Here is a 24,841-nt window from a genome sequence, read left to right as displayed (position 1 = left end):
CTGCAGCATATCTGGAGTGATCATGCCTACTGCTTCAGTGGTACAATTTTTCAGCTCATCGGGGTTGCAGTGTGAGAGTGCATCTTCAAGTAACTGAACAGTGACCGGTTGGAGTCCTTGCTGGGGCGAGGGGTTTTGTCAGAGGGGCATAGTTTTAAATGTGCATGCACGCACACACGTATGGCCACACATGCTGCAACAGTGTGCCCCCAAAACCAGTGGCAGAGTCATCGGCCACTCATGGAAAGATTGCCAAACCCCGTACACTGCACAACAGTTCAATCGGGTTTGCCCCATTTCGCTTGGTATCCGGTAGCCTCCATGCTGATTACTTGCATTCACCTAATCAATACGTTGACCGTCTTTAAAGCGAAGGTTGTATGAAGTCACATTTTCATCATACTGCTTTCCTGAAGTACAGTGCCGTCAAAAAGTATCGGCACCCTTCTCAAATTCAAATATTTTTGCATAGTTTCCCCACCTTAATGCTTAAGATCGTCAAACAAATATCAGACAAATATAACCCAAGTAAACTGAAAATGGTGTTTTTAAATGGTGATTGCATTTATTAAGGAAAAACAAATATTACCTGGCCCTGTGTGAAAAAGTAATGGCCCCCTAAACCTAATAACTGGTTGGTCCAACCTTACCAGCAACAACTAAAATCCAGCATTTTCTATAACTGGCAATGAATCTTTCACATCTCTGAGGAGCTATTTTGGCCCACTCTTCCTTGCAGAATTGTTTGAATTCAGCAAAAATTCAGGGTATTTGATCATGAACGGACTTTTTAAGGTCATTCCACTGCATTTCAATCGGATTCAAGTCTAGACTTTGACTAGGCCAATCCAAAACTTTCATTTTGTTTTTTTAAGCCATTCGGAAGTTGACTTGCAGGTGTGTTTTGGATCGTTATTCTGCTGCAGAACCCGAGTGCGCTTCACCTTGAGGTCACAAACTAATGGCTGAACATTCTCCTTTAGGATTTTCTGTTAAAGAGCAGAATTCATGATTCCATCAATCACAGCAAGTTATCCAGGTGCTGAAGGAGCAAACCAGCCCAAGACCATCACACTACTTCAGATGTGAAAATTGGAGAGTTTTCGAGCCTGAACTACCACCACCACGTTTGACTGTTGGTATAATGTTCTTTTTTTTAATGCTATGCTACATTTAGGCCAGATGGAATGAGACACACACATTCCAAAAAGCTAAACTTTCATCTCATCAGTCCATATAATATTATTATATCATTCAGATGTTTTTTTGTTTTTTTTGCAAAAGTTAGACGAGCCTTTATATTCTTTTTGGCCAGCAGTGGTTTTTGCCTTGGAACTCTGCGGTGGATGCCATTTTTGCCCAGTCTCTTCCTTATTGTTGTGTCATCAACACTGACCTTAACTGAGGCAAGGGAGGCCTGCAGTTCTTTAGAAGTTTTCCTGAGTTCCTTTGGTGCCTCCTGGAAGAGTCATTGTTGTTCTCTTGGTATAATCTTTGTAGACCAGCCACTCCTGGAAAGGTTTACCCCTGTTCCATGTTTTAGCATCAGAATCAGAATCAGAAGCACAATCAGATCAGAATCATCTTTATTTGCCAATTATGTAAAAAAAACACAAGGAATTTGTCTCCGGTAGTTGGAGCCACTCTCGTATGAAAACAGACAGCCATTTTGACAAAAAAAAATGCTTTTAAGACATAAAAACACAATACAGAGAATTCTTGAGCAAAGAAAGGTTACTGGTAATGTGGTAATGCTGATACAATGACAGTTGTGCAAATGATGCCGAGTCCTCTAGCAATTCAGAGCAGTTTGAAATGACTAATAGAACAATAATCTGGTATAGTGACAATTGTGAAAAATTGTGCTTTCTTCAAGAAATTTAAGCAGTTCAAAGAGACTTGGAGTGCAATAATCTTTAAGAGTGACAATTGTGCAAATGGTGCAAATACTTCTCAAGCACATGAGTGCTCAGTATTGGTCAACAAACAGACATCCAAATGGTGCAGAGTGACGTGACTACTACAGTGAGTGCAGGAATAATGTAGTTGTGTCTCGACAGAGATGTGACAACAATCTCAAGACAAAATTGGCAGCATGTAACAATGGAATTGTAAGTTAATTGTTGAGGAAGTTAATGGTAAGACGGAAGAAGCTGTTGGAATGTCTGCTGGTTTTAGTTTGCCTTGATTGATAGCACCTACTTGAGGGAAGGAGCTGGAAAACGTGGTGACCAGGATGTGGAGGGTCCAAGAGGATTTTGCATGCTCTTGTCTTAGTTCTGACAGCGTGCAAGTCCTCAAGGGTGGGTAGGGGGGTACCAACGATTTTTCCGGCAGTGCTCATTTTCTGTTCCAGTCAGAGGCCGTGGTTTCTCAGAGGCCGCAGATGCCTACACTGTATTGCTAGTATGCTACGTTAGCTAATACACCTGCTGTTAAGGTCAGAGAACCAATGCAAATAAGACATATATAAATTAGATGAAAAAACCCAACGCTGCTATTTGTGTGTGTGTGTGTGTGTGTGTGTGCGTGCGTGTGTGTGTGCATGTGCATGTTTGTGGGGCGTCAGAGTTCAGAGTTCAGGTGGGCAGAGCAGGCAGAGAGTTCAGATTCCTGACAGCCTGATGAATAAAATTGTCTTTGAGTCGGCTAGTACTGGCTCGCAGACTCCGCAGTCTCCTCCCTGATGGCAGCATACTGAAGAGGCTGTGTGATGGATGGGTAGCATCCCCTGCTATGCGGATTAGATCTTTTGTCTGACTTGATTTTTTTTCTGTTTAAGTGATTCCTTGATTGAACAGGTCTGGAGGTAATCGGGCTTGATTGTGAACAGTGAAATTTAACCAGAAATTGTGATTAGCCACAATTCATGATTTAACAAGGGGGGTAAGTACTTTTTCACACTGGGTCAGCGAACTTTGAATAGTTTTTTTCCTTAATAAATGAAATCACCTTTTAAAAACAGGTATTTCATTTGGTTCATAGTAATTGTTTTTTTGGGTTTCTGATTGCCTCTTGCCAGATGTTTTTGTAACCTCAAACACTAAACCACGTGTGCCAACCTCAAATCCGGCCCGCCACATCATTTTCACCAAAATTTCAAGCACTTTTTGCTTGCCAAACCCCCCTTTACAGTAATTTGTACAATAGCTGAACAAACTATTATCTTTGAATTCAGATTTCAGAACTAGTTATCCATCACTTTGTTGTGTCTATGTAATAATATGAGGAAGAGATGAAACATTTATATGGTTTAATGGCCCTCTGAGAGAAACCATCACTAAAATGTGGCCCGCAATAAAAATAAATTTCACACCCATGCACTGAAGCATCCCAGTAGAATACTGAATTTAAACTACACCCATTACTTCCGCCTTTTGCGTCGGTGCAATATGACAATTTCAATATTTACAGTTACCTCCTGTAGTGCCAGGAGAAGTGGACACTTCCCAGCATGCCTATCGGCATTTTGCACTCGCGGTAATTACGTGTCATTCATAATGTTAGGCATTTTTTGTGTGTGTTTTCCCATTATAATAAATGTTCGTGTGTTTTCGTTTTTGTTGTGTTGTACCCCAAGTGTAGTTCGTGCTCTGTGCAGTGGCTCCTTGTTTTTTCATTGTGCAGTAGTTAATGCAGATGAGCTGTTGATGCGGCCGTCTTACTACAGTACTGCTTATTAACAGTTCCAACAACGCTCTGAGTTTCCGAACTGTGGTCACCAATTGAAAATCACCGCTTTAAATCTTCGCTTTCAAACGCTAGAGGGCCCACTTTCCTGCTCGGTGCAAATTTTAGTCTGCTACCAACCAGAAGGTGGCAGTGAACACAAAGCATTCATTGAAAGGATTCTCAGAGAGCGTCTTGTGTTTTTAGTTCCCTTTGTTTTTTTTTGTGTTTAACAGATTTCATAGCTAAAACACACGATTAAAATGTCCTCCGAATCCAACAACAACTATAATATTTCTGAAGGACAAAGTTGAAGTGACTGCGAGTGAATGTAATTATTGTCGGTGTTTTACGCTCCAACGGGCTTGTTGACACTTGCAGACGGTTCCTCCACTCGATTTTTGCTCGTGGGCAGAGCAAATAGAAAGGCTCGTGCGTTGTATCTGGAATTACAATCCAGCCAGCCAATTCACCATTCTGTTCGTCGTTCCTTGCTTATTCAACTCCCAATTGACTTCCAGCAGAAAGTAACACAAATGCGGTAAGTTCGTGACACTGTACGGCGTAGGGGCTTCTCTACTCATTCTGCGCTTGTTGACTTGTCGTTGCGGGGGTTCTTGTTTCGTCATGGAGTGAGTGGTGGTCGACCGAGGCCACTTTCAGCCCCAGAGATTGCTGTTGTCGCACTAAACGGCTGTAGCTGGCACGCCTTTTCTGCAACGAGACGCCAGCGGAACTACCACCGTCGCCCTAACGTCAACACTGGCTCTTTTTCACTGCATCTACACTGTCATTTGGCGACGCGCGCAATTGGGTTTGGGGTTTTAACACAGCAGGTGTATTAGCTAACGTAGCATACTAGCAATACAGTGTAGGCATTTGTAGATTCACCCGCAATAGCATCTTGTCTCACGGTGCTCAATCACGCCTTTCAGGGTCTGCGTAGTTTTTTCTTGAAACCACATACCGTACCGTACTGTACTGTAACCAACGCCATTGTTATTTTATTGTCACTTTGTACAACGTCCTTATGATTGCCTCTGCTGTTAGATACACACCAGGCGATGTGCTACCATAACTCTGAAGAAGAAAAAAAAAAAGTTCCGATGTTTGTGTTCACTTGTTTTCAACTACCACGTGAGCTGTGAGATATGTTGTGTCCTTGAAACGTAGAACCTGCCCTTATGGGTTGTGGCAGCCTTGCAGTTAATGTTTATCGTGTTTTGAGAACAGCAAAACGAAACACATCCGCCTACAGGACAAGAGATGCTTGAAGTCGTAAAATAATGACTGACATTTTTTCATCTTATTTATTTCTTATTACTTGTTTCTTATTACTTCTTATCTTATTTCCTGCCAGGATCCTTTTCTAGCGTACAGTACTAGGCATACTAAATTCAGGAAAATATGCAATGCAACATTTATTGCATGCTAATGATATATTATGAACATTTATGTGTTAACTGGTCTGTGCTATTATATCGTTCAGTGTGACCCAGCAGAACTGTAAGCTGCAGGCTAGAAACTAATGCAGAGAGTAGTGAACATCCAGAGGTGAGCTGACATCACCACCCCTCCTGGCTTTACAAAGTGCTCTTTCAGTTGCATTTCTGCCGAAGCTCTTGGGATTATAAATCCAGGGGAAAAGGAGCTTTGCTTTAGTGGCATGCCTCACTGGCAAGAAATCATAGTAGGGTGTGCATGTGTGTTAGGGTGGGCTTGGTTGGAGAGGCAGAAGGAGCAGTGTCGTTATGAAGATGGTGGAATGAGGAGGGGCAGATGACTTAGTTGAGCAGATGGAATCCATGCAGGGATGTAGAACACTTGGCCTTTCTTTGATTATAAGGCTCCCATTCTCTCACTTTCCGTCAGAAATCCATCAATTTTCTTGCTGATAAAATTACACAGGAGCGGCTACATCTTCAAAGTCACTGCTCCCTTAAATAAATTCATTTTATCCTCAGTGTTATCACTGCCAGGGCCTTTATAAGTACAAAGGTTCAACTGCGGTATGAAATTAACGTAGGATTGCATTATCTGTGGCGTATTCTTAGCTGTAATCCCCGACTCAATTTGGACAAAGCTTGAAGCAAAAACTGAAAACTAGTGCAATAAAAATACAGACGTTTCCCAAACATGACCAATAAATGTGATGATCATTTTGGCCATAATCGTGCAACCCTATTTCAGACCGATATCCAAGAGCAATATCGGATCAGGACACCCCTATTAAAGATAAAAGTATGCAACATTGGTTTGCATTAAAGATGTAAAGGGAGGTAGGGTCATTTAAAGTCAGTTATGGGTTTTGTGTAAGTGTGGTATCTGAAATAATCTGGTTCTATTTACCAGTCAATTTCCTCCCTTGTTTCACTTGGAATCTTGGATATCGCTGCGTTTTCACAACTACAGTAACACTGGTACTCGTCCCCCTTTGTTCCCATGGCAATTTTGTGAAGACGTCATTTGGTTGTCCTGCATTATAAACAGCCAAATTCATTTATTTAAAGAGTCATGTGGTTGACATGCAAATTAGTTTGCGCTCATGATAATTGTAAAAAAATCTATGTGACTTCATGTACATCTTGACAAGTGTCTAGTGCAGGGGTGGGCTAACCTTTTGGCTCAGGGGACACATTGACTTTTAAAATTTGACAGGCGGGCCAAGCCAGGACCAGATGCTTACATATCAAAAAATAAAAATAAAATAAAAAGGCATTGCAGTGTTAATACTTAGATTTATTTTTAATGGGAACAGTGTTGTTTTGTTGATCACCTTTTTTGCCAGTGCATCAAAGTCTGGTGTTAGTTTTTTTTGTGGCAATTCTCAGAACACATCTGAGGTGTTCATCACTCAGCTGGGATCTTTAGGATGTTTTGTTGGTGTTCATCACACTAGAAGTCTGGTCACACACATGTAGAGCCGAACACCACCAGCATCCTCTGTGCCATCTTCCGGATTTTTGGAAATTTGTCTGAGCTTAATGAAGCATAAAACTCATCCAGTTTGAGAGTTGAACTTCTCTTTTAAGACAGTATAACATTGGAGATCAATCAGTTCCATCTGCAGCCACCCTGGCGCTGTTTCAGGGTCTTGTGTGACTGAATCTTGGATGGCAGTTTGTCAGAAAAAGGTGTTTTGTTGAGCCTGCAAGCTTTGATTTTAGTCGCTGAGCCGTACCCATCAGTTCGTGCGTTGACTGGCTGTTAGCATAATCAGCATGCTTGGTAGAAAACAACGGCTGATGTTATAGTCCTCTAAAACCGCAATGGTTTGTTAACAAATTAAACATGCAGCCTTTGACGGGACTTCAGTGAAAAAGTATTTAGTAGTCCATTCTACGTATATTAAACACTCGGCACACACTGTCGACTTCTTTGGCCCACTCATGGTTGAAGAAGGGTTCAGAGCAGGAGCAGAGTAAAAACAGAACAGCCAAAATCAAGTCAATGTATCGCTGTACCTACTGCGCTACCTGGTGGAACCACTGGGCATTACAGGACAAGGTCAAATGAATATACCGTATTTTCACGACCATAAGCCACACTGTATTAAAAGGCACAGTCTCAGTTATGGGGTCTATTTCTGTTTTTAACACATACATAAGGCGCACCGTATTGTTGGGCGCAGGCATGGTAAAACATACGATAGCTTAAAACATACGGGGTAGCATACATGCACGCTAAAACAATGTTTTTAAAAAGGTGGCGGGAGAAAAACTGAGTTCGGTTGTACTTTATTGAAGTATTTAACAATGTACTCGTTGTTTTTTTTTTTTATCAATCCTCATCCACAAATCCATCCATCAAAGCTGGGCAAGCTCTCCATCAAACACGGCAGGTTCCATCTCGTCATTATCGGAGTCAGTCTCGCTGCCGTGCGGCTCCTCAGAAATGATGCCGGCTTTTATGAAAGCTAGAACAACAGTACAAGCAGACACGTTAGCCCAAGCATCCACAATCCATTCACAAATTGTGGCGTAACTCGCCCGGCGCTGCCTCCTAGTCTTAGTAAAGCTGTGTTCGCCATCTGTCATCCATCGCTGCCACGCCGCTCGCAACTTCACTTTGATCGCCCTGTTTACACTGATGTCCAGTGGTTGGAGTTCCTTCATCAAGCCTCCCGGAATGATGGCAAGCTCCGAGTTATTGCCCTCAGTCGAATGGTGACTGTAGAGGCGCTTCTTCCAGCTGTTCTTTGATCATTAATCCATTGCTCGGGTTGGTCTTCCAACTCGGGCCACCTCGTCTTGTTTCCACGGAAACTCAGCTTCGTCTTCTTGACTTGGCAAAGCTCGGTTTCCTGCTTCCTCCACTTGCGAACCATGGATTCGTTGATCTTGAACTCTCTCGGGGCTGCTCAATTCCCATGTTCCTCCGCGTAACTGATGGCTTGCAGTTTAAACTGTACTTCGTAAGCGTGTCTCTTCGTAGGTGCCATTTTCGGGCGTCCTTAGCCAAACCGATGTTGTTTTGGACAATGCACATACCAGTGCTATATACCTACTGGGGGCGTGCCTTTAGCGTCCTCTGTCACGCGCACCCTAACCCCCTTTACGTCCGCATGCTGTCCTCAGTCACGTCCGCCTTTCCTCTATATAAGCAGCGTGTTGGCAGGAAATACTCCCAGTCAGTCAAGCGGAGCGCTCATTGAAGTCACACAACAACATTTACAGATTTTGGAACTCTGTTCACACATAAGGCGCGCCGCATTATAAGGCGCCCCGTCCATTTTGGAGAACGTTTAAGACATTAAGTGCACCTTATGGTCGTGAAAATATGGTAGTCATGATTTTGATATGATTTGGCGGGCTGGATTGAAATGATCATCGGGCCGGATGTGGCCCGTGGGCCATAGTTTGCTCACCCTTGGTCTTGTGTCTGGTCAAATTGAAGTAAAACTTTGCTGGAGCCCAAATTAATCTTGTGAATGTTCTCCTGTGAGTGCCTGTCAAACTGTGGTGGTTACTCTGAACTGATGCCAGCAAAGTGTCCAAGTTGCAAGAGTGGCTGTTCCTCTGGAGGAGTGAATGAATAATTAACAGGCGGGGCGTATATGACCAAGTCTATTAAGATGCAGAGCCACAGTGGTCTCCATTGCAGCAGGGGCATAGTATCAGTTGCAGGTCTCCTTTTAAGTCAACTAAAGACAAGCTAAAAAAAAAAAAAAAAAAAAAACAACTGCTGCGATACCACTCTGTTTATTAAGTTCAAGGATGCGCAATGGTGTTTAGTTGTTGTTTTGTTTTGTTTTGTTTTTTGAAAGCTATACAGCTACAACACCAATGTCTAACAGCCACAGGATCCAGTTCCTTAAAATGTTATGATTGTGTTTCTGGCTGCAAACTGAAACTGGAGAGTTTTGACTGTTTGACAGATGTTAAGCTCATTAACAGTTACCTCTTGTATGAACCCAACACTCCCGAGGAAAGTGTTGTGAATTCACATGAGACAGAGACGTCAGACTCTATGATAGCCTATTTATATTGAGGTGAAAAATAGATATTCCTTCATAGCTGATCCATAATTAATGCAAGAACCTGCATTGAGAGCACTTTTGACTACTGCAGTGTTGTTCTAAAACAAGCTCTTTAATGCATGCTATTCTAGTTCATGAGAGCTAGCTCAAATCTTTTTCAAAGCACCGGATTGGCCCTCCTTCTACGGTGAGCAGCTTGAAAACTGTTTTCTTATCTATGAAAATGGACTTGAGCCTTTACCTTGCTCAGCCATCTGGCCCGGTCCTGACAATTGCAATAGAGAGAACAATCTGATTAGGACTCGCCTGGAAAGATATAGAAGTCTGATCATTTTAACAAATTTGCATCTTTCCTTGCTCAAAATCTCTGTGACATTATGAACCAGTTTCATACTCATGTGCGGATTAAGAAAGATCCTCAGTCCCACAATGGTTATTGCAGGTCAAAATGCATGGCAATCATTCAAAGTGCTCCTAGCCTGAATTTCAGGCTACCAGTCCAGCTTTTGCAGTGTTTGTGCAATTTCTCCGATCCATAAATGATTCGGTTGAATTGGTGTTAGTGATTTGTGCAGAATCCACAGCCAATGGCATATCGTCCAGTGGGTCTTAATATGGCAAAAAAGTTAAATTTGCAATGCTGAGTAGCTACTTGCTTTGTTCCAATGACTTAACTCCATCCCTGGTCATCATGGTAACAAAAGCCATACTCTGTATTTGCATAAGGAATTACTAACCTAAAACCCAGTGATTTCCACCAGATTGTGACGTGAAGTGGATATTTATCCTTTGTGTATTTTAATGGAAGAAACATTTTATTAAGACACCTTGGTACTGTTTTAGATTTGAAAAATTAATAAAAAAATTGCATAATACATCTATGGGTGTTCGCTGTGTGAATTAAACCCGTGTCAAGCCCAAGTCAGTCGTCTTTTTTGGAATCAGTATTGGATCTTATTAGTAGACTTTACACCGATTTTATCAGGCTACTCGGTATCGGCCGATATTTAGCATTTTATACTGATCGGCTTTAATGTCATAATTCGCCGCTCTGCAAAATACATTTACACCGCGTCGCCGCGTGCACAGTATATTTGAATCCAAAAGCTAGTTTATTTTTAGCCTTGTCGAGTGTATTGGAAATATCTGACCGCCAATAAAGTTATTTAAAAATAAATAAATAAATAACGTCGGCGGTGTGGAACAGACAACACGTCTGAGACAGACAACACGTAATGCCCGGATCAAACTATTTACTCTTTCATGATTGCATCGTCAGACTACTGAAATAAAATCTTGTATTCCGATACCGCCGCATCCCGTTTTTTACGATCATTGGGCTTTATCTTGTCAACTCAAATGCGACCGGATACACTCGTTACCGTGACGACGACAACAAGAGTGGATTGTGCCGACTGTATTAGGACAAACGTGGGGAAAAACGTGTGTTGGTGGTCACCGGTGCTCAGGACAGGAGAGGACATTCGTCTAAGGCTTGCTTTAGGTATGTTCCCGTACCTTTAGTACGATACAGCTCGCAAGCAGGCAATAAAATGTTATGTAGCCTAGCAAGCTAGTGGTAGCACGAACGGTTGGACGTAAAAATGCCGGCGTTCTGTCGAATTATGCTCTAAAGTTTCGGCGTGGGTGAAATTTAATTAAAAATAAAGTAATTTAATTACAGTAAGTTAGCACCCATTATTTGTCATGCAATGTTGGTTTGACCTGACTGATTAGAATACACAATCTGACTAGAGCAGTGATTTCCAACCTTTATGGAGCCAAGGAACATATTTTACAATTGAAAAATCTCACGTGTAGCGATTATGTATGAAATAAGAATTGTAATTAATTTAGGATAAAGTAATAAGCTGGGAGCGACGTTTGCGTTACTTCCGGTTTATCGTAATTTTGATTTAATTGTTAAAAATCAAACTAATGTCTGGAAAAGGGCACCAAGTCAAATTTTTCAAGCTTAACTTTAGGCGAAATGATGACAAACCTTTTTAATCAGTCTCAGAATCTGGAGGTTTCTACACTCGATGACATTTTTAGTCCTAGGTTATAGAGGTTTACTTAAATTCAGAACACACACAAAATACGACCACGAGTGGAATTGTATGGTATATTTAATGAAACACACAACGACAACAAGAAAATAACACTAATAGTAAACGAAAGAAAGAAAAGAAGGCATACGAAGAAGAAAGAGTTCATTGAGTCAATACAATACTGTAGTATTGGTTGCACAATAACAAAATACATTTATACATCACATCTTATCACAGTCTCATTGTACTTATCTATTGTTGTGACGATAAAAGGCAATTTGTTCTTAATATATTACATTGCGTGTTGAATACATATGCTATAAATGGTATTTTCCTATAATACTATTTTAATGTTAATTATATTTTATATGAATAAAAAGGGGCGGCACGGTGGACGACTGGTGAGAGCGCCAGCCTCACAGTTCTGAGGACCGGGGTTCAAGCCCTGGCCCCGCCTGTGTGGAGTTTGCATGTTCTCCCTGTGCCTGCGTGGGTTTTCTCCGGGCACTCCGGTTTCCTCCCACATCCCAAAAACATGCATTAATTGGAGACTCTAAATTGCCCGTAGGCATGACTGTGAGTGCAAATGGTTGTTTGTCCTGCGATTGAACTGGCAACCAGTTCAGGGTATACCCCGCCTCCTGCCCAATGATAGCTGGGATAGGCTCCAGCACGCCCGCGACCCTAGTGAGGAGAAGCGGCTCAGAAAATGGATGGATAGATGAATAAAAAGGCATTCTATTATGCAACAAGTTTGATATAAAAAACAATTATATGCATAAGTAGGGAGTCCACACTCCAGCTTTCCATCAGTTTGGGGGTCCTTGGCCTTGAAATAGTTGAAGACTCCTGATATAAACCATTAAAAAAATGATATAGGTTATTGGTATCAGGTTGGAGAAGCAGCAAATTATCGGTTGGCGATATCGGTGGCAAAAAACAGTTATTGTACATCCCTAGTTCTTAATAATCGTAACCTCAATGATTACTTCCTTTAGCCCATCTATGGTATTTCACATTATATTAGCATTAAGCTAGTGTACTTTCGTTCGAAAAAATTATGTGGTTTGGTTGCACATTTGTATTTTAAGGCTTGAAAACAAATACAATCAACACTTTTTATTTCTTAAATAAAAGATAAGGCATTAATTTTTAAAAAAGCCAAATAGCCTTTGTGGATGTGCACTTTAGTATTTTGTGACGCAAGACTCATGGCTGTGCATTTATGAGCTTCGACCAGCTAACAAGGAATACGACAAATATTCTTGGTACAACTGTTTTGGAAGAGTTCAGTTTGTTAGTTTGTTCAAACTAAAATGAAGAAACATCGAGAGAAAACAAATATTTTCTTCATTTGACTTAACCCAAAACCTTCCTCTGTTTGGGAACATGACCTATTTTACTCTTATCAGAATCATAATCATCTTTATTTTGTATGTCCAAAAACACACAACGAATGTGTGTCCGGTAGTTGGAGCCGCTCTAGTACAACAACAGGCAGTCAATTGACAGAGAATACTTTTGGGATATAAAGACATTGTCAGGGTTGCTCGTTATCTGGTAATGCCGTTACATTTTTTTTTTTTTGACAATTGTGCAAAAAGATGCAGAGTCCTCTAGCACTTAGAGCAGTTTGAATGACTAATATTGCAATAGTCCGGTGCAATGACCATTGTGCAAAGGACGCCGAGACTTCAAGCGACTAGTGCGATAATCTGGGACAATGTTGCTTGTGCAAATGTTGCAGATACTCCTCAGTCAGTGTGCAAATGGAGCAGATGCTACTCTGGCATGAGTGGCTAGTATTGGTCAACAACAGATTTGCAAATAGATATGCAAATAGTGCAGCGTGGCGAGACTACTATAGTGAGTGCACGAGTAATGTATAAATGGCCCCACAGAAATGTGACAACAAACTCAAGACAAAACAATTGCCAGCATGTTGCAATGGAATTGTAGGTTAGGTGTTTACGAAGTTGACTGCAAGAGGGAAGAAGCTGTTGGAATGTCTGCTAGTTCTAGTTTGCATTGATCAGTAGCGCCTACCTGAGGGAAGGAGCCAGTGACCGGGATGTGGAAGGTCCGAGGGGATTTTGCACGCTCTTGTCTTAGTTCTGGCAGCGTGCAAGTCCTCAAGGGTGGGTAGGGGGGTACCGACAATCCTTCCAGCAGTTTTGATTGTCCGTTGCAGTCGGAGTTTGTCCTTTTTTGTAGCAGCACCAAACCAGACTGTGATGGACGAACACAGGACTGATTCGATGACCGCTGTGTAGGACTGCGATAGAACTATTCCATCCGTCGTGTTAGCCAACGGATGCTCTCTGGAAACAAGCTGGATTACCTGTAAGACTGTGAGAGAGTGCTGTGTTTTTGTGTTTGTGGAAACATGGCTTCACAGCAGCGTTCTAGATGGCGCTATTTAAAAATAAAGAATTTAAAAATAAAATATAAGACCTATTCTTGAGAACACTATATTAACTTAACAAACTGTAAAGAACGGGAAGCCCTGACAGTGCACGACCGGCCCACCGTATAACTATTTGCGTGATCGCTCACAAAGCCAGCTGCTAATGCTAGGGAAAATTAGCATACGTGACATCAAGCCGCCTCATTCCCACAATGCAATGCGGATTTTTATTGTTTTTATTTTTTTAAATAATTAACGTCCTTATTGTTACGTTAATTGTCATTGTCGTTTCTGTCTATGTTAACAGTACTTGGTGGAATGTGAACATTATGTAACTGCTACATTTATTGTTGATTTATGTTTGACTGTGTTTTAATGTATTTTTATTTATTTATTTTTTAAATAGCATCATTACTTTAGGTAGTGTCTGAAAGTGGTCAACTCTTCTACTCGAACGTGCCCAACAGGGCGTTAACTGTTAAAAGAAATAAGCTCGAATTAAGCTTTAGTATGGTGGGATGCTTCCACCTGAGTGATAGCCGTTGAGAACATCATCTTTATGGTTTCATCATTCAGAATTTTTTGTCATAAATGAAAATTTGCATTTTGACCTCTTGAGTGAGATCTGCACAGTGTTAGTTTCTGAATACTTTGGTAAAAGTGGCCTTTTCAAGTCAATGGCCTCAAGTCTGAGCGAAGTCACGAGTCATTGCTGTTCAAGTCCAAGTCGAGTGCTAAGTCTAACCCTAACCCTAAAGTCATCAAATTCATGACTCAAGTCCACATCTCTACTGTTTAGCCACATTAGCTAAGAGGTTTCATGACCCATTGCCAACCCTGACCCTATAGAGATCATTTTACCTTGCCGTGGTGAAACGAGCATTGGCGAGCATGGCCACCCTTGCTTGGAAACCGTTGGGTAGTAGATTGTGGCGAGCTGGCGGGAAAACACCTGAGATCCCAACGAGCGTGTAAGGCTGACAAATCTCTCACAGAATGCGTCAACTCTCTGGCCCTATGAGACTCACAGGATGGGCCAAAAACCTCCCCTGCCACTACTGGAGCTGCCAGCACAGCCATGAAGTCCTGGTCAGACAGATTGGACTGCATGGACACCCAAAGTTGGCGGTGCGCCTGGACCGTGGAAGCCATCGATTGATCAAGGGCCTGGAAATGTCCACTAGTTCCCCGGAGCACCATGTCTACCATACGGAGCAACTTGGCAGTCTCATCACTTGTGGCTGCAGAAGCCTAGTCCCGCAGCAGACCCTCCATATATAGCAGGAAAAGTGAATTGTTGCACACCAACCTGGCTGTTAAAGCGGAGCATGATATGTCCGGCAGAGCTGACTATCAGTGGCCCTGCAGCACCTGTTAGTGTGATTCGCTTCCTTACCAGCCCTTGCCACAGCTCCTATCAGCATAACGAAGGTAAGCCTGACCTGGGGAGCCGTGGCCACCCCATGAGTATCAGCTCCCGCAATGTTTGCCATCTGAGTGCTAGGAAGGGCCGTTAAACTTGGAGCCCTCCGAAAGGACTGCAGTTCAGACATAAAATCAGGCAGGACAAGGACCCCCTCTGGCCTGCCGAGCCGTGAGCCCCTGTCCTGCCGAGCCGTGAGCCCCTGTCAAACACAGAAGCAGCTGGGAGCTGAGCTTGGCAGACTAGCAGCGGACGTGACGCTGCCCTTGCAATGACTGCCGTATGAAAGGGATCCATGGGTTCAAGCTTTTGAGCTTTTGTGAAGAGCCATCTCCGGAATCAGACGGCAACTGGGGATCCTCATCAGACTGGGGACCAGTCAAATCTTTCAAATTGGCAGAGGCTGCAATGGAGAGAACATCAGGAGCTCTCTCTCTCTCTCTCTCTCTCTCTCTCTCTCTCTCTCTCCCTCCCTCCCTCTCTCTCTCTCTCTCTCTCTCTCTCTCTCTCTCTCTCTCTCCAGTGTAGCATTTCTGATCTTATTGGTTCTACTTTCTTTGTTTGTATGGATTACTTGGGTTGTTCCCAACATCTGGTGAAATTTTCATGTCACTAGCACCTTTGGAAATATATTTAATGAGAAAAACGGTGAAGTGTGAAATACTTATTGCAGCCGCTCTAGGAGCCGTTATCGATAGATAGATAGATAGATTCCAGTGTCTGGAAGCTCAAAGAATGTCTCATTTCTTGACCATCTTAAAGCATCATTCCACATACTTTGCAATTTATTCATTAGCCATTCATTAACTGTCCGGCTTGTTAACAATACTCTTTTCGGTGGTGTGTCAAATTTACAAAAAGTATTTTGGGCCTGTTTTGTGGCACTTTAAAGTGGGGAAACGGCAAAAATATAAGCATTTGAGAAGGGGGCCAATTTCTTTTTTCACGGCACTGTATATAACTATAAAAAAGGTGAGCAAGTGACTCAAAGACTGATTTATCCAATTTGAGAGACGGGAGGGTCCACATTCTAGACTCAAACGCAGAAATCGTATTTTGTATCAGATTTTAAACCACCTCTGTGGTTTAGAATCCATCATGCTAAATAATGATTTTTTTTTTGGGTGTATGTGTGACTTTTTGCTGTTTTGAGACTTCAAGTCAAAATGAATACATTGTACATATGACAAAAATCCGATTTGGGGCTGGCAGTCTGAACAAGGGCTACGGATTTTCGGTACAGATCAAGGCACACACAGTTAAGAGAAGCACCACCTACCTGAGGCTTGGGCAGAACAGCTCAGGATAAAAGGTGTCAGCACCTCTCTCCAATGCCAAGGTATCAGTCTCCCAGCTTACTCTCCAAGAATGGAAAGCAGTTGTGTCCCTGAAGGACCAAAACATCACAATTTTACCAGGAGACAAGAAACACAATTATCCTCAACAACACAGATTATTTTAAAATTTTTAGTAGATTTCAAATGTAGTTTTGAAACATATAAACATATTTTTAGCCATTACATTTTGCTGAAATTGAATCAAAAAATTTTCATTTTTTAAAGAATTTTATACTTTGAAAGATAGTAACGTTATCTTGGCACTGCACATGGTGCTGCTGATAGTGTTTTTGTTTGACTTAGGTGCAGATCAGGCGGTCACATTCTGTATGTGTCCATCAAGACTTTATCAGGGTAGGGGGGAGGTGGTGGTGCGAGGGGGGAATCCTGGTTGTTCACTTTTTTTTGTGTGTTTACCCCATCCCCTGCTCATTGGTTTTTTTCTTTTGGATTTTTAAAAAAATTGTGCATTTATTTGCATGTTTTCATTATTCACGGTTGGACTCTGTCCCTAATAGTGGGGTCCACAAATAGTGGATGTCCGCTGTATGAAAAATTTCCTGTTACTGATTGTCAATACCACAGTTTTATCAATGATCAACTAACCTGGGACATCTGGCAACCACTCTTGTCTTTTCTCCTGTAGAATGAAGAAGGTTGGGGCCTGAGATGGTGCTTTCTCATCAACATGGGCCAAAGAAGGAAATCACATCGGTGAGGACCTGCACCCAACAAACATCGCAGCCTCGCAAACAGACAGCCATGCCTAACCACCCCTCCTGATCCCAATCTGGATCTTTGCAGTTGTCCTATAGTTTAATCATAGGCCCCTTACTCACTGTGTAGTGAGCATGGCTACACCTTACTTGTGGAAGCTGTCGTCCCAAAAGCTAGGCTTCTTCCTGGTCAGCTTTGGGTTTATCTGGGGCATGATGCTGCTACACTTCACCATCCAGCAGCGAGCCAGCCATGAGAACAGCGCTATGCTTCGACAACAGATCCTGGACCTCAGCAAGCGCTACATCAAGGCACTAGCTGAGGAAAATCAAAGTGTCATGGATGGGCCTTATGTCGGCACCATGACTGCTTATGGTGAGTAGGTGCTATCCAAAGAAGCAAAATGATATCACAAATGTTAAGAGTTAACTCAAGAATTTAGTTTGACTTGAGAGGCTTTCTTTACCCAAAAACTTTGTAACTCCAAATTGTTAGGGGTTTTCAACTTCCATTTAAGATTCAAGATTCTTCCAGTAGGGCTAACCTTCCCAAGGCTTTTTCAAAGGTTTACGGTCTGCCTGGGAATCCCTTCACAGTAACAGTATACATGGCAACATAAACGTGTTAGCGTAAAACAATAAATAAAATAACACAGTGATCCCTCGTTTTTTGCGGTTAATGGGGACCAGAACCCCCCCGCGAAAGGTGAAAAACCGCAAAGTAGTATTTGTCCCCCCCTAGGATTTTTTGTGTATGTGTATGCGGGTACCAGAATGTTTCAAATATGTAAACAGTATTTATACTTTACATATTTGAGACAGTTAGAGCGTCAGCCTCACAGTTCTGAGGACCCGGGTTCAATCCCCGGCCCCACCTGTGTGGCGTTTGCAAGTTCTCCCCGTGCCTGCCTGGGTTTTCTCCGGGAACTCCGGTTTCCTCCCACATCCCAAAAACATGCATTAATTGAAGACTCTAAATTGCCCGTAGGTGCGAATGGTTGTTTGTTTGCATGTGCCCTGCGATTGGCTGGCAACCAGTTCAGGGTGTACCCCGCCTCCTGCCCGATGATAGCTGGGATAGGCTCCAGCACGCCCGCGACCCTAGTGAGGAGAAGCGGCTCAGAAAATGGATGGATGGATATTTGAGACAAGGATTACAACAGTACACGTATTTACTTAAATCTTTAATTATAAAACCTTATACAGTAATTAACATTCATCAACATTGCCTTCTGAGAGAGGCGAAGAGTCTTGCGTTGGTGGCGGAGTAGAGGCTCTCACTTGACCCGTAGGGGCTTTAGGTTCACTCGGAGACTCTTCTGCTCGAGGCGCTGAAGGTGTAGCTGGGGTTTTACCTTGGAGAAAAACATGGTGATGGGTAGTTGTTGTCTTTGTTTTTTCTTTTGCTTCAAAATTATATATACAACTTTGGGGGTATGTATTATACGTGGGTGCGCATTATACATGAGAAATTACGGTACCTGGATACTGGACAGTGCAGGTGAAATTTCCTAAATTCCTTTTGATTCTTGTAAAAGTATCAGGTAAAAATTATTTACGGCTATAATAAAAAAACAATGAGCATTAAAGGCAAATTCATTCACACTTTAGATGAATAAAGTGCCAGTAACATCTCGTCAGATGTTGTTTTTCAAAATAGAAGTAATACATATGTTAAGAATAAACACACTGTAATTGAACACAAAATACGTAATGCTCAGATGTTCTAGTCATATTTATTACTACCCACTTGCTGTCACAATGTGTGTGTTTTTACGGAGCTCTGAGTAACGTGATGTACAACTATCGTGTTAGCATTTTGCAGAAGTACAGCGGCTGAAATAAGTATTTAACACGTCACCATTTTTTTCATTAATTATATTTCCAAAGGTGCTATTGACATGAAAATTTCACCAGATGTTTGGAACAACCCAAATAATCCATACATACAAAGAAAGTAGAACAAATAAGCTCAGTTGCGTGTAATAATGTGAAATGACATAGGGAAAAAGTATTGAACACGTCAACTGGTATTTATTTAATACTTTGTACAAAAGCCTTTGTCTGCAATGACAGCTTCAAGACGGCCCCCTGTATGCTTCTTTTATGGACCTTGAGTTTCAGTTCTTTCCATTGATTTTTGATTGGATTCAAGTCAGGTGATTGGCTGGGCCATTCTAGCAGCTTTCATTTTTTTTTCTTTGAAACCAATTGAAAGTTTCCTTGGCGGTATGTTTTGGATCATTATCCTGCTGAAATGTCCACCCAGGTTTCATTTTCATCATCCTCGTAGATGGCAGCAGATTTTTGTCAATAATGTATCGGTACATTTGCCTATTCATCCTTCCTTCAGTAATGTGAAGTTTACCAGTACCATTTGCTGAAAAGCAGCCCCACACCATCATGTTCCCACCTCCGAACTTCACTGTTGGGATGGTGTATTTGGGGTGACGTGCAGTCCCATTTCTCCTCAAAACGTGGTGTGGATGATGGCATCTAAACAATTAAATTTTGTTCTCGTCCGACCAGACTATATTCTCCCAGTATTTAACTGGCTTGTCCAAATGTTACTCAGCAAACTTTAAACGATCTTCGACATGGGTCTTGTGTGGTGAGCGTGCATACAGGCCATCACGGAGGAGTACATTACTCACTGTTTTCCTTGTGACAACAGTACCTGCTAATTCCAGGTATTTTTGAAGCTCTCCACAGGTAGTTCTTGGCTCTTGGACAACTCTTCTGATTATTCTTTGCCCTCCTCTTTCAGAAATCTTGCGACGAGCACCTGTTGGAAGCCAATACTGTATATGGTGGTATGATTGGCTTTCTACTTTCGTATTATGGCCCCAACCGTATTCCTTGGAACATTCACAAGCTTAGATATGCACTTGTAACCAATGCCATCGTTCGTTATCTTTTGCAACAATTAGTTTGCGATGGTCTTGAGACAGCTCTCTGCTCTTACCCATCATGAGATGTGTCTTGACTCACACCTTGGCAAGGAGACCTTTTTGTAGGCCATCAGTTAGGACTGAAACAGCTGATATTCATTTGTACTGACAAGGGGCTGGATTGCTGTTTGATTATTGATAGATTTTAGGTGTTGCCTTGGCTTTTCATGCCTTTTCGCACCTCCCTTTCTTCATGTGTTGAATACTTTTTCCCCTCTCATTTCACATTTGTACACAACTTAATTTCTGACCTTATTTGTTCTACTTTCTTTGTACTGTATGTATGGATTACTTGGGTTGTTCCCAACATTTGGTGACATTTTCAGGTCAATAGCACCTTAGGAAATATATTTTGTGAGAAAAATGGTGATGTCTGAAATACTTATTTCAGCCGCCGTGATGAAATTTTGTACAATGGCTCAAGCGTGTTCACCAGCCTTTTTGCTCTCGTAATGTCATGAGGAAAACCTAGTTGAAATGTCTCACAAATGTTGTCAATTTGTTGGTCTCGAGTTTGTTGTCGGGCCAAATATACACTCACTGTAGTCTCGCCACGCTGCACTATTTGCATATCTGTTGTTGACCAATACTGGCCACTCGTGCCTGAGTAGCATCTGCAACATTTTCACAATCGACATTGTCCCACTACTAGTCACTTTAAACTGCATACATTTCTTGAAGTCTCTGCGCCCTTTGCACAATTGTCATTGCACCGCACTATTGTTCTATCATTCAAACTGCTCTAATTGCTCGAGGACTCTGCACCTTTTTGCACAATTGTCCCAAAAAAATAATAATTGTACCGGCATTACCAGATTACAAGCAACCTTTTATTGCTCAGTGACTGTTTTTCTCAATGTCTTTATGTCTCAAAAGTATTCTCTTGTCAGTCTAGTCTGTTGTCATACTAGAGTGGGTCCAACTACCGGAGACAAATTCCTTGTGTGTTTTTGACATACAAAATAAAGATGATTCTGATTCTGAAATTATGTTTGCCTCACTTGCTTTTTGGTTCCCGGTGATTGTAAATAAACGTAGTGGCTTCAGGTTGTCATATTACTTGTATTCCTGGACTTTAAGACGACCTCGGTCAGCCAACAGTTTGTTACATGTCCGTCATGTTTCTTGCTTGATTGTTTTCGATTACTGCTCAACCAAAATGCATCCATACTTCTGATTTAAGCTTCGCGGGGCTTTTGTTTTGCGCTGTGCTGTGCTCCTTTCCGATCCCTCCACACATGGGAGAATAGCACCAGAAAAAACCTATACCGTTTGATACTCCCATGATCCCCTGTGACGTCACAGACAGGAAAACTTAATCGAGTAACTCTTAACATCTTTATCATTAAAAGTGCTAGAAAACACACACATTTGTATAAAGTCTGCCGTGCGTAAATCCAATCTGTTATTTCCTAGTATCCATACAATTGATGGATTACCTTTATAAAACGATTAAAATCGATATATTTTCATCATTTTTAGTTTATTTTTAACTTCCCGAGCACAGATCGATCCAGTTGGATCATTGGAATATAAATCAATACATTGGGAAAGTGAGAGGTGGGAGCATACTGTGACAATGCGAGAGATTGCGTGATTTCCGAAGATGGAAAACATGGAGGCGCCCCTTGCATAGATTTGAAAATGCAGCTATTACAAGATAAAATGTCTCTTTTCACAAGTCTTTTTCCTTTTTCAACGGTGGATGGTTGCTTCGTTCTTTTCTCTTTTCCTTCGCCAGCTTGTAGAGAGCCACTTGCCATCCGCGCAGCTATGTCAATGCCAACTTGTCTGTCATGGAGGATCTGAGCCATCGCGTTGAGCTGCCGCTGAAGAGGAAAAAAACTGATTCTTCCACTTCAACTGAGGATTTACGTGATTCAACAGCGATACAGACGAGTGTCCTCCTCTCAATCGACAATAAATTGTCAATTACACTTGATTTGCTTCGCCAGGAGATCGCCGAACTCAGAAAGAGCTTGGAATTCACACAACAACAGGTCAAGGAGCTAAGTTTAGATAATACTGCGCTCCGATCAAACATGATGTCAACGTCATCAGAACTACAAACTCTTAGACTGGAATATAAACTCATGAGAGAAATTACGCTTAACATTCAATCAAGAAGGCGGCACGGTGACCGACTGGTTAGAGCGTCAGCCTCACAGTTCTGAGGTGCGGGGTTCAATCCCCGTCCCCGCCTGTGTGGAGTTTGCATGTTCTCCCCGTGCCTGCGTGGGTTTTCTCCGGGCACTCCGGTTTCCTCCCACATCCCAAAAACATGCATTAATTGGAGACTCTAAATTGCCCGTAGGCATGACTGTGAGTGCGAATGGGTGTTTGTTTCTATGTGCCCTGCGATTGGCTGGCAACCAGTTCAGGGTGTACCCCGCCTCCTGCCCGATGACAGCTGGGATAGGCTCCAGCACGCCCGCGACCCTAGTGAGGAGAAGCGGCTCAGAAAATGGATGGATGGATTCAATCAAGAAGTCACTGATGGTGTAGTGGTACACTCGCCTGACTTTGGTGCAGGCAGCGTGGGTTCAGTTCCCACTCAGTGACGGTGTGAATGTGAGTGTGAATGGTTGTCCGTGTCTATATGTGCCCTGCGACTGACTGGCGACCAGTTCAGGGTGTAGTCCGCCTTTCGCCCGAACTCACCTGGGATAGGCTCCAGCGTCCCGCGACCCTAACCAGGATAAGCGGTGTTGAAAATGGATGGATGGATTCAATCAAGAAGCATGCACAGCAATCTCATTTTCTCGGGCATTCCAGAAAATGCTCCGGAAGCCCTCGAGGTGCAGATTAAGAAGTTTATGATATCCGCACTCAAGATACAGCATGATACAGTCGACAAGATTAGTTTTCACCGTGTTCACCGATTGGGAGGCCCTCGCCCAGAAAATTGACCATGTCCCACATTGCAAAATTTTAATACTTTCAGCAAATCATTTTTGTAAAATCAAAAGGTCGGGAGCTCAAAGGGACTTTGTTTGGAATGAACGATCAATTCCCCAAGGAAATCAACGAGAGGCGTAAAATCTTGTACCCGTTGATGAAGAATCACTGCGACAAACGCAAACGAACGTGGCTAGTTGTCGATAAACTATATGTCTATGGCCAGCTGTTTCGTGATGCCATTGTCACACCCTGGCTCTTCTAGAGAAGTACTTCTTTTGATTTGTTTTCGTTATGAATTGTCAAAAGTGTACTGTATTTTATTTCATTCTTTCCACTTTAGCTTGGACAAACAAAAATAAAAACGGAATCACGCATGCCACCAGCATGAATCCTCACTCCTATCTGTCTGCTTTCCTGCTATGCTTGTTTCCACACACACTAAACACACAATTCGCTCAAAACTCTTCTTGCGCAATACAAACAACCACCACTCACCATATTATCCCCTTGTCACTGTTTGTTTTTTATATTGTGTTTTTTCGTTACCCTTCTATGTACCCTGGCTTTGCTGTACTTAAATATAGCATCTCTATCACCCTCTCTAAATAACATTTATCAACACAATACCAAAAAATCTCCTGAAAACTGTCAAAAAAACAACAACAAAGAATGCATAGTACCAAATCTATTGAAAATTATGATACACGCACCCATTATATGTCATACTTAAGTGTCATGGAATGTCAATGGCATTCGATCGCAGGCAAAGAGAATTAAAATTGTGGATTATACCACTAAACTTAAAACATACCTCCTATTACAAGAAACACACCTTACTGAGTCAGAAGAAAAATGCCTCATTGACTCGAATTTCACTCAGGTTAACTCAGCCTTTTATAACTGTAGACAAAGAGGAGTCTCAATACTAGTCCATAAAAGACGACTTTTTACAATAAATAGTACAGTAGCAAATCCAGAAGGCTGATATACAATTTCCAGGCTACAATATCTAACAAGCTTTACACAGTCGTCAATGTATACGCTCCAAATAAAGATGATCCAGCCTTTTTTCACATGCTCTTTTCACACTTGTTAAACTTGTCAGTCAATTCTAGTACAATTATCATGGGAGGTGATTTTTTTAACCTTATGCTAAATCCTAATATATAATATATCACTCAAATCTCAAAAAATAGCAAGCAGCCACAATGCCCCAATATATTAGAGCAGTATATGGACGACTTTGGTCTTGTTGACATTTGGAGGCTGAAAAACTGTACAAAAAGAGAATACACATTTTTCTCGATTCACCGCTCTTTCTCAAGAATAGATTTTTTTCTTTCAAACAATTCGGCAGCTCAAAGAATTACCCCCAAAATACATCCAATCATCATCAGCGACCATGTACCAATTTCTCTCAATTTAAAAACTGAATCAAGTTTGGGACACCCACCAACATGGAAGAAAATGGAATTGAGGAAAAAATTAAACACTTCACAGAAGAATATGCAATTAATCCAACAGATACGCTTTAGAAAACAACTTCAAAAGGCAAAACATAAATTAGATGTCATCTTATACAAAAGAACAGATTTTCTACAACAGTTAAGATACACTAATTTTGAGTTGAGTAATAAATCAGGAAAATTCCTTGCGAACCAACTTCAGCGCAATAAAGAAACGTCATTAATTACAGCCATTCAAGGTTCAAACGGCAACTGTACAGTCACCGCGAGAAATAAAGGAAATTTTTTACAATTATTATAGCAGCTTTTACGCATCTTCGAACAACCCAGACCAAAAAGAAATTGCAACTTTTATTAACGATCTAAACATTCCTCATTTAAATACACAAATTAAAGACAGCCTTGATGTTCCTTTAACCATCACAGAATTACATAACGCAT

The 24,841-nt window shown here is 41.7% G+C and overlaps 1 protein-coding gene across 2 annotated transcripts in view; it reads left to right on the top strand.

Annotated features, from left to right (window-relative positions):
* The first annotated feature begins 3,897 nt into the window (after window positions 1-3,897).
* mgat5 (alpha-1,6-mannosylglycoprotein 6-beta-N-acetylglucosaminyltransferase) overlaps window positions 3,898-24,841 on the top strand; it is a 152,349-nt gene continuing 131,405 nt past the window's right edge. Inside the window, exons 1-2 of one of the 2 annotated variants that reach the window (XM_061797464.1) lie at window positions 3,898-4,210; window positions 17,013-17,458. In XM_061797464.1, coding sequence (XP_061653448.1) covers window positions 17,218-17,458 — 241 coding nt within the window. In that variant the 5' untranslated portion in view covers window positions 3,898-4,210; window positions 17,013-17,217. The remainder of the gene's footprint in view (window positions 4,211-17,012; window positions 17,459-24,841) is intronic. The other variant, XM_061797456.1, reaches the window with a different exon arrangement.

Source organism: Phyllopteryx taeniolatus, chromosome 1 (genome assembly GCF_024500385.1).
Source record: "Phyllopteryx taeniolatus isolate TA_2022b chromosome 1, UOR_Ptae_1.2, whole genome shotgun sequence".
In the NCBI taxonomy this organism is placed as follows: domain Eukaryota; kingdom Metazoa; phylum Chordata; class Actinopteri; order Syngnathiformes; family Syngnathidae; genus Phyllopteryx; species Phyllopteryx taeniolatus.
This window is presented reverse-complemented; position numbering and strand designations above follow the sequence as displayed.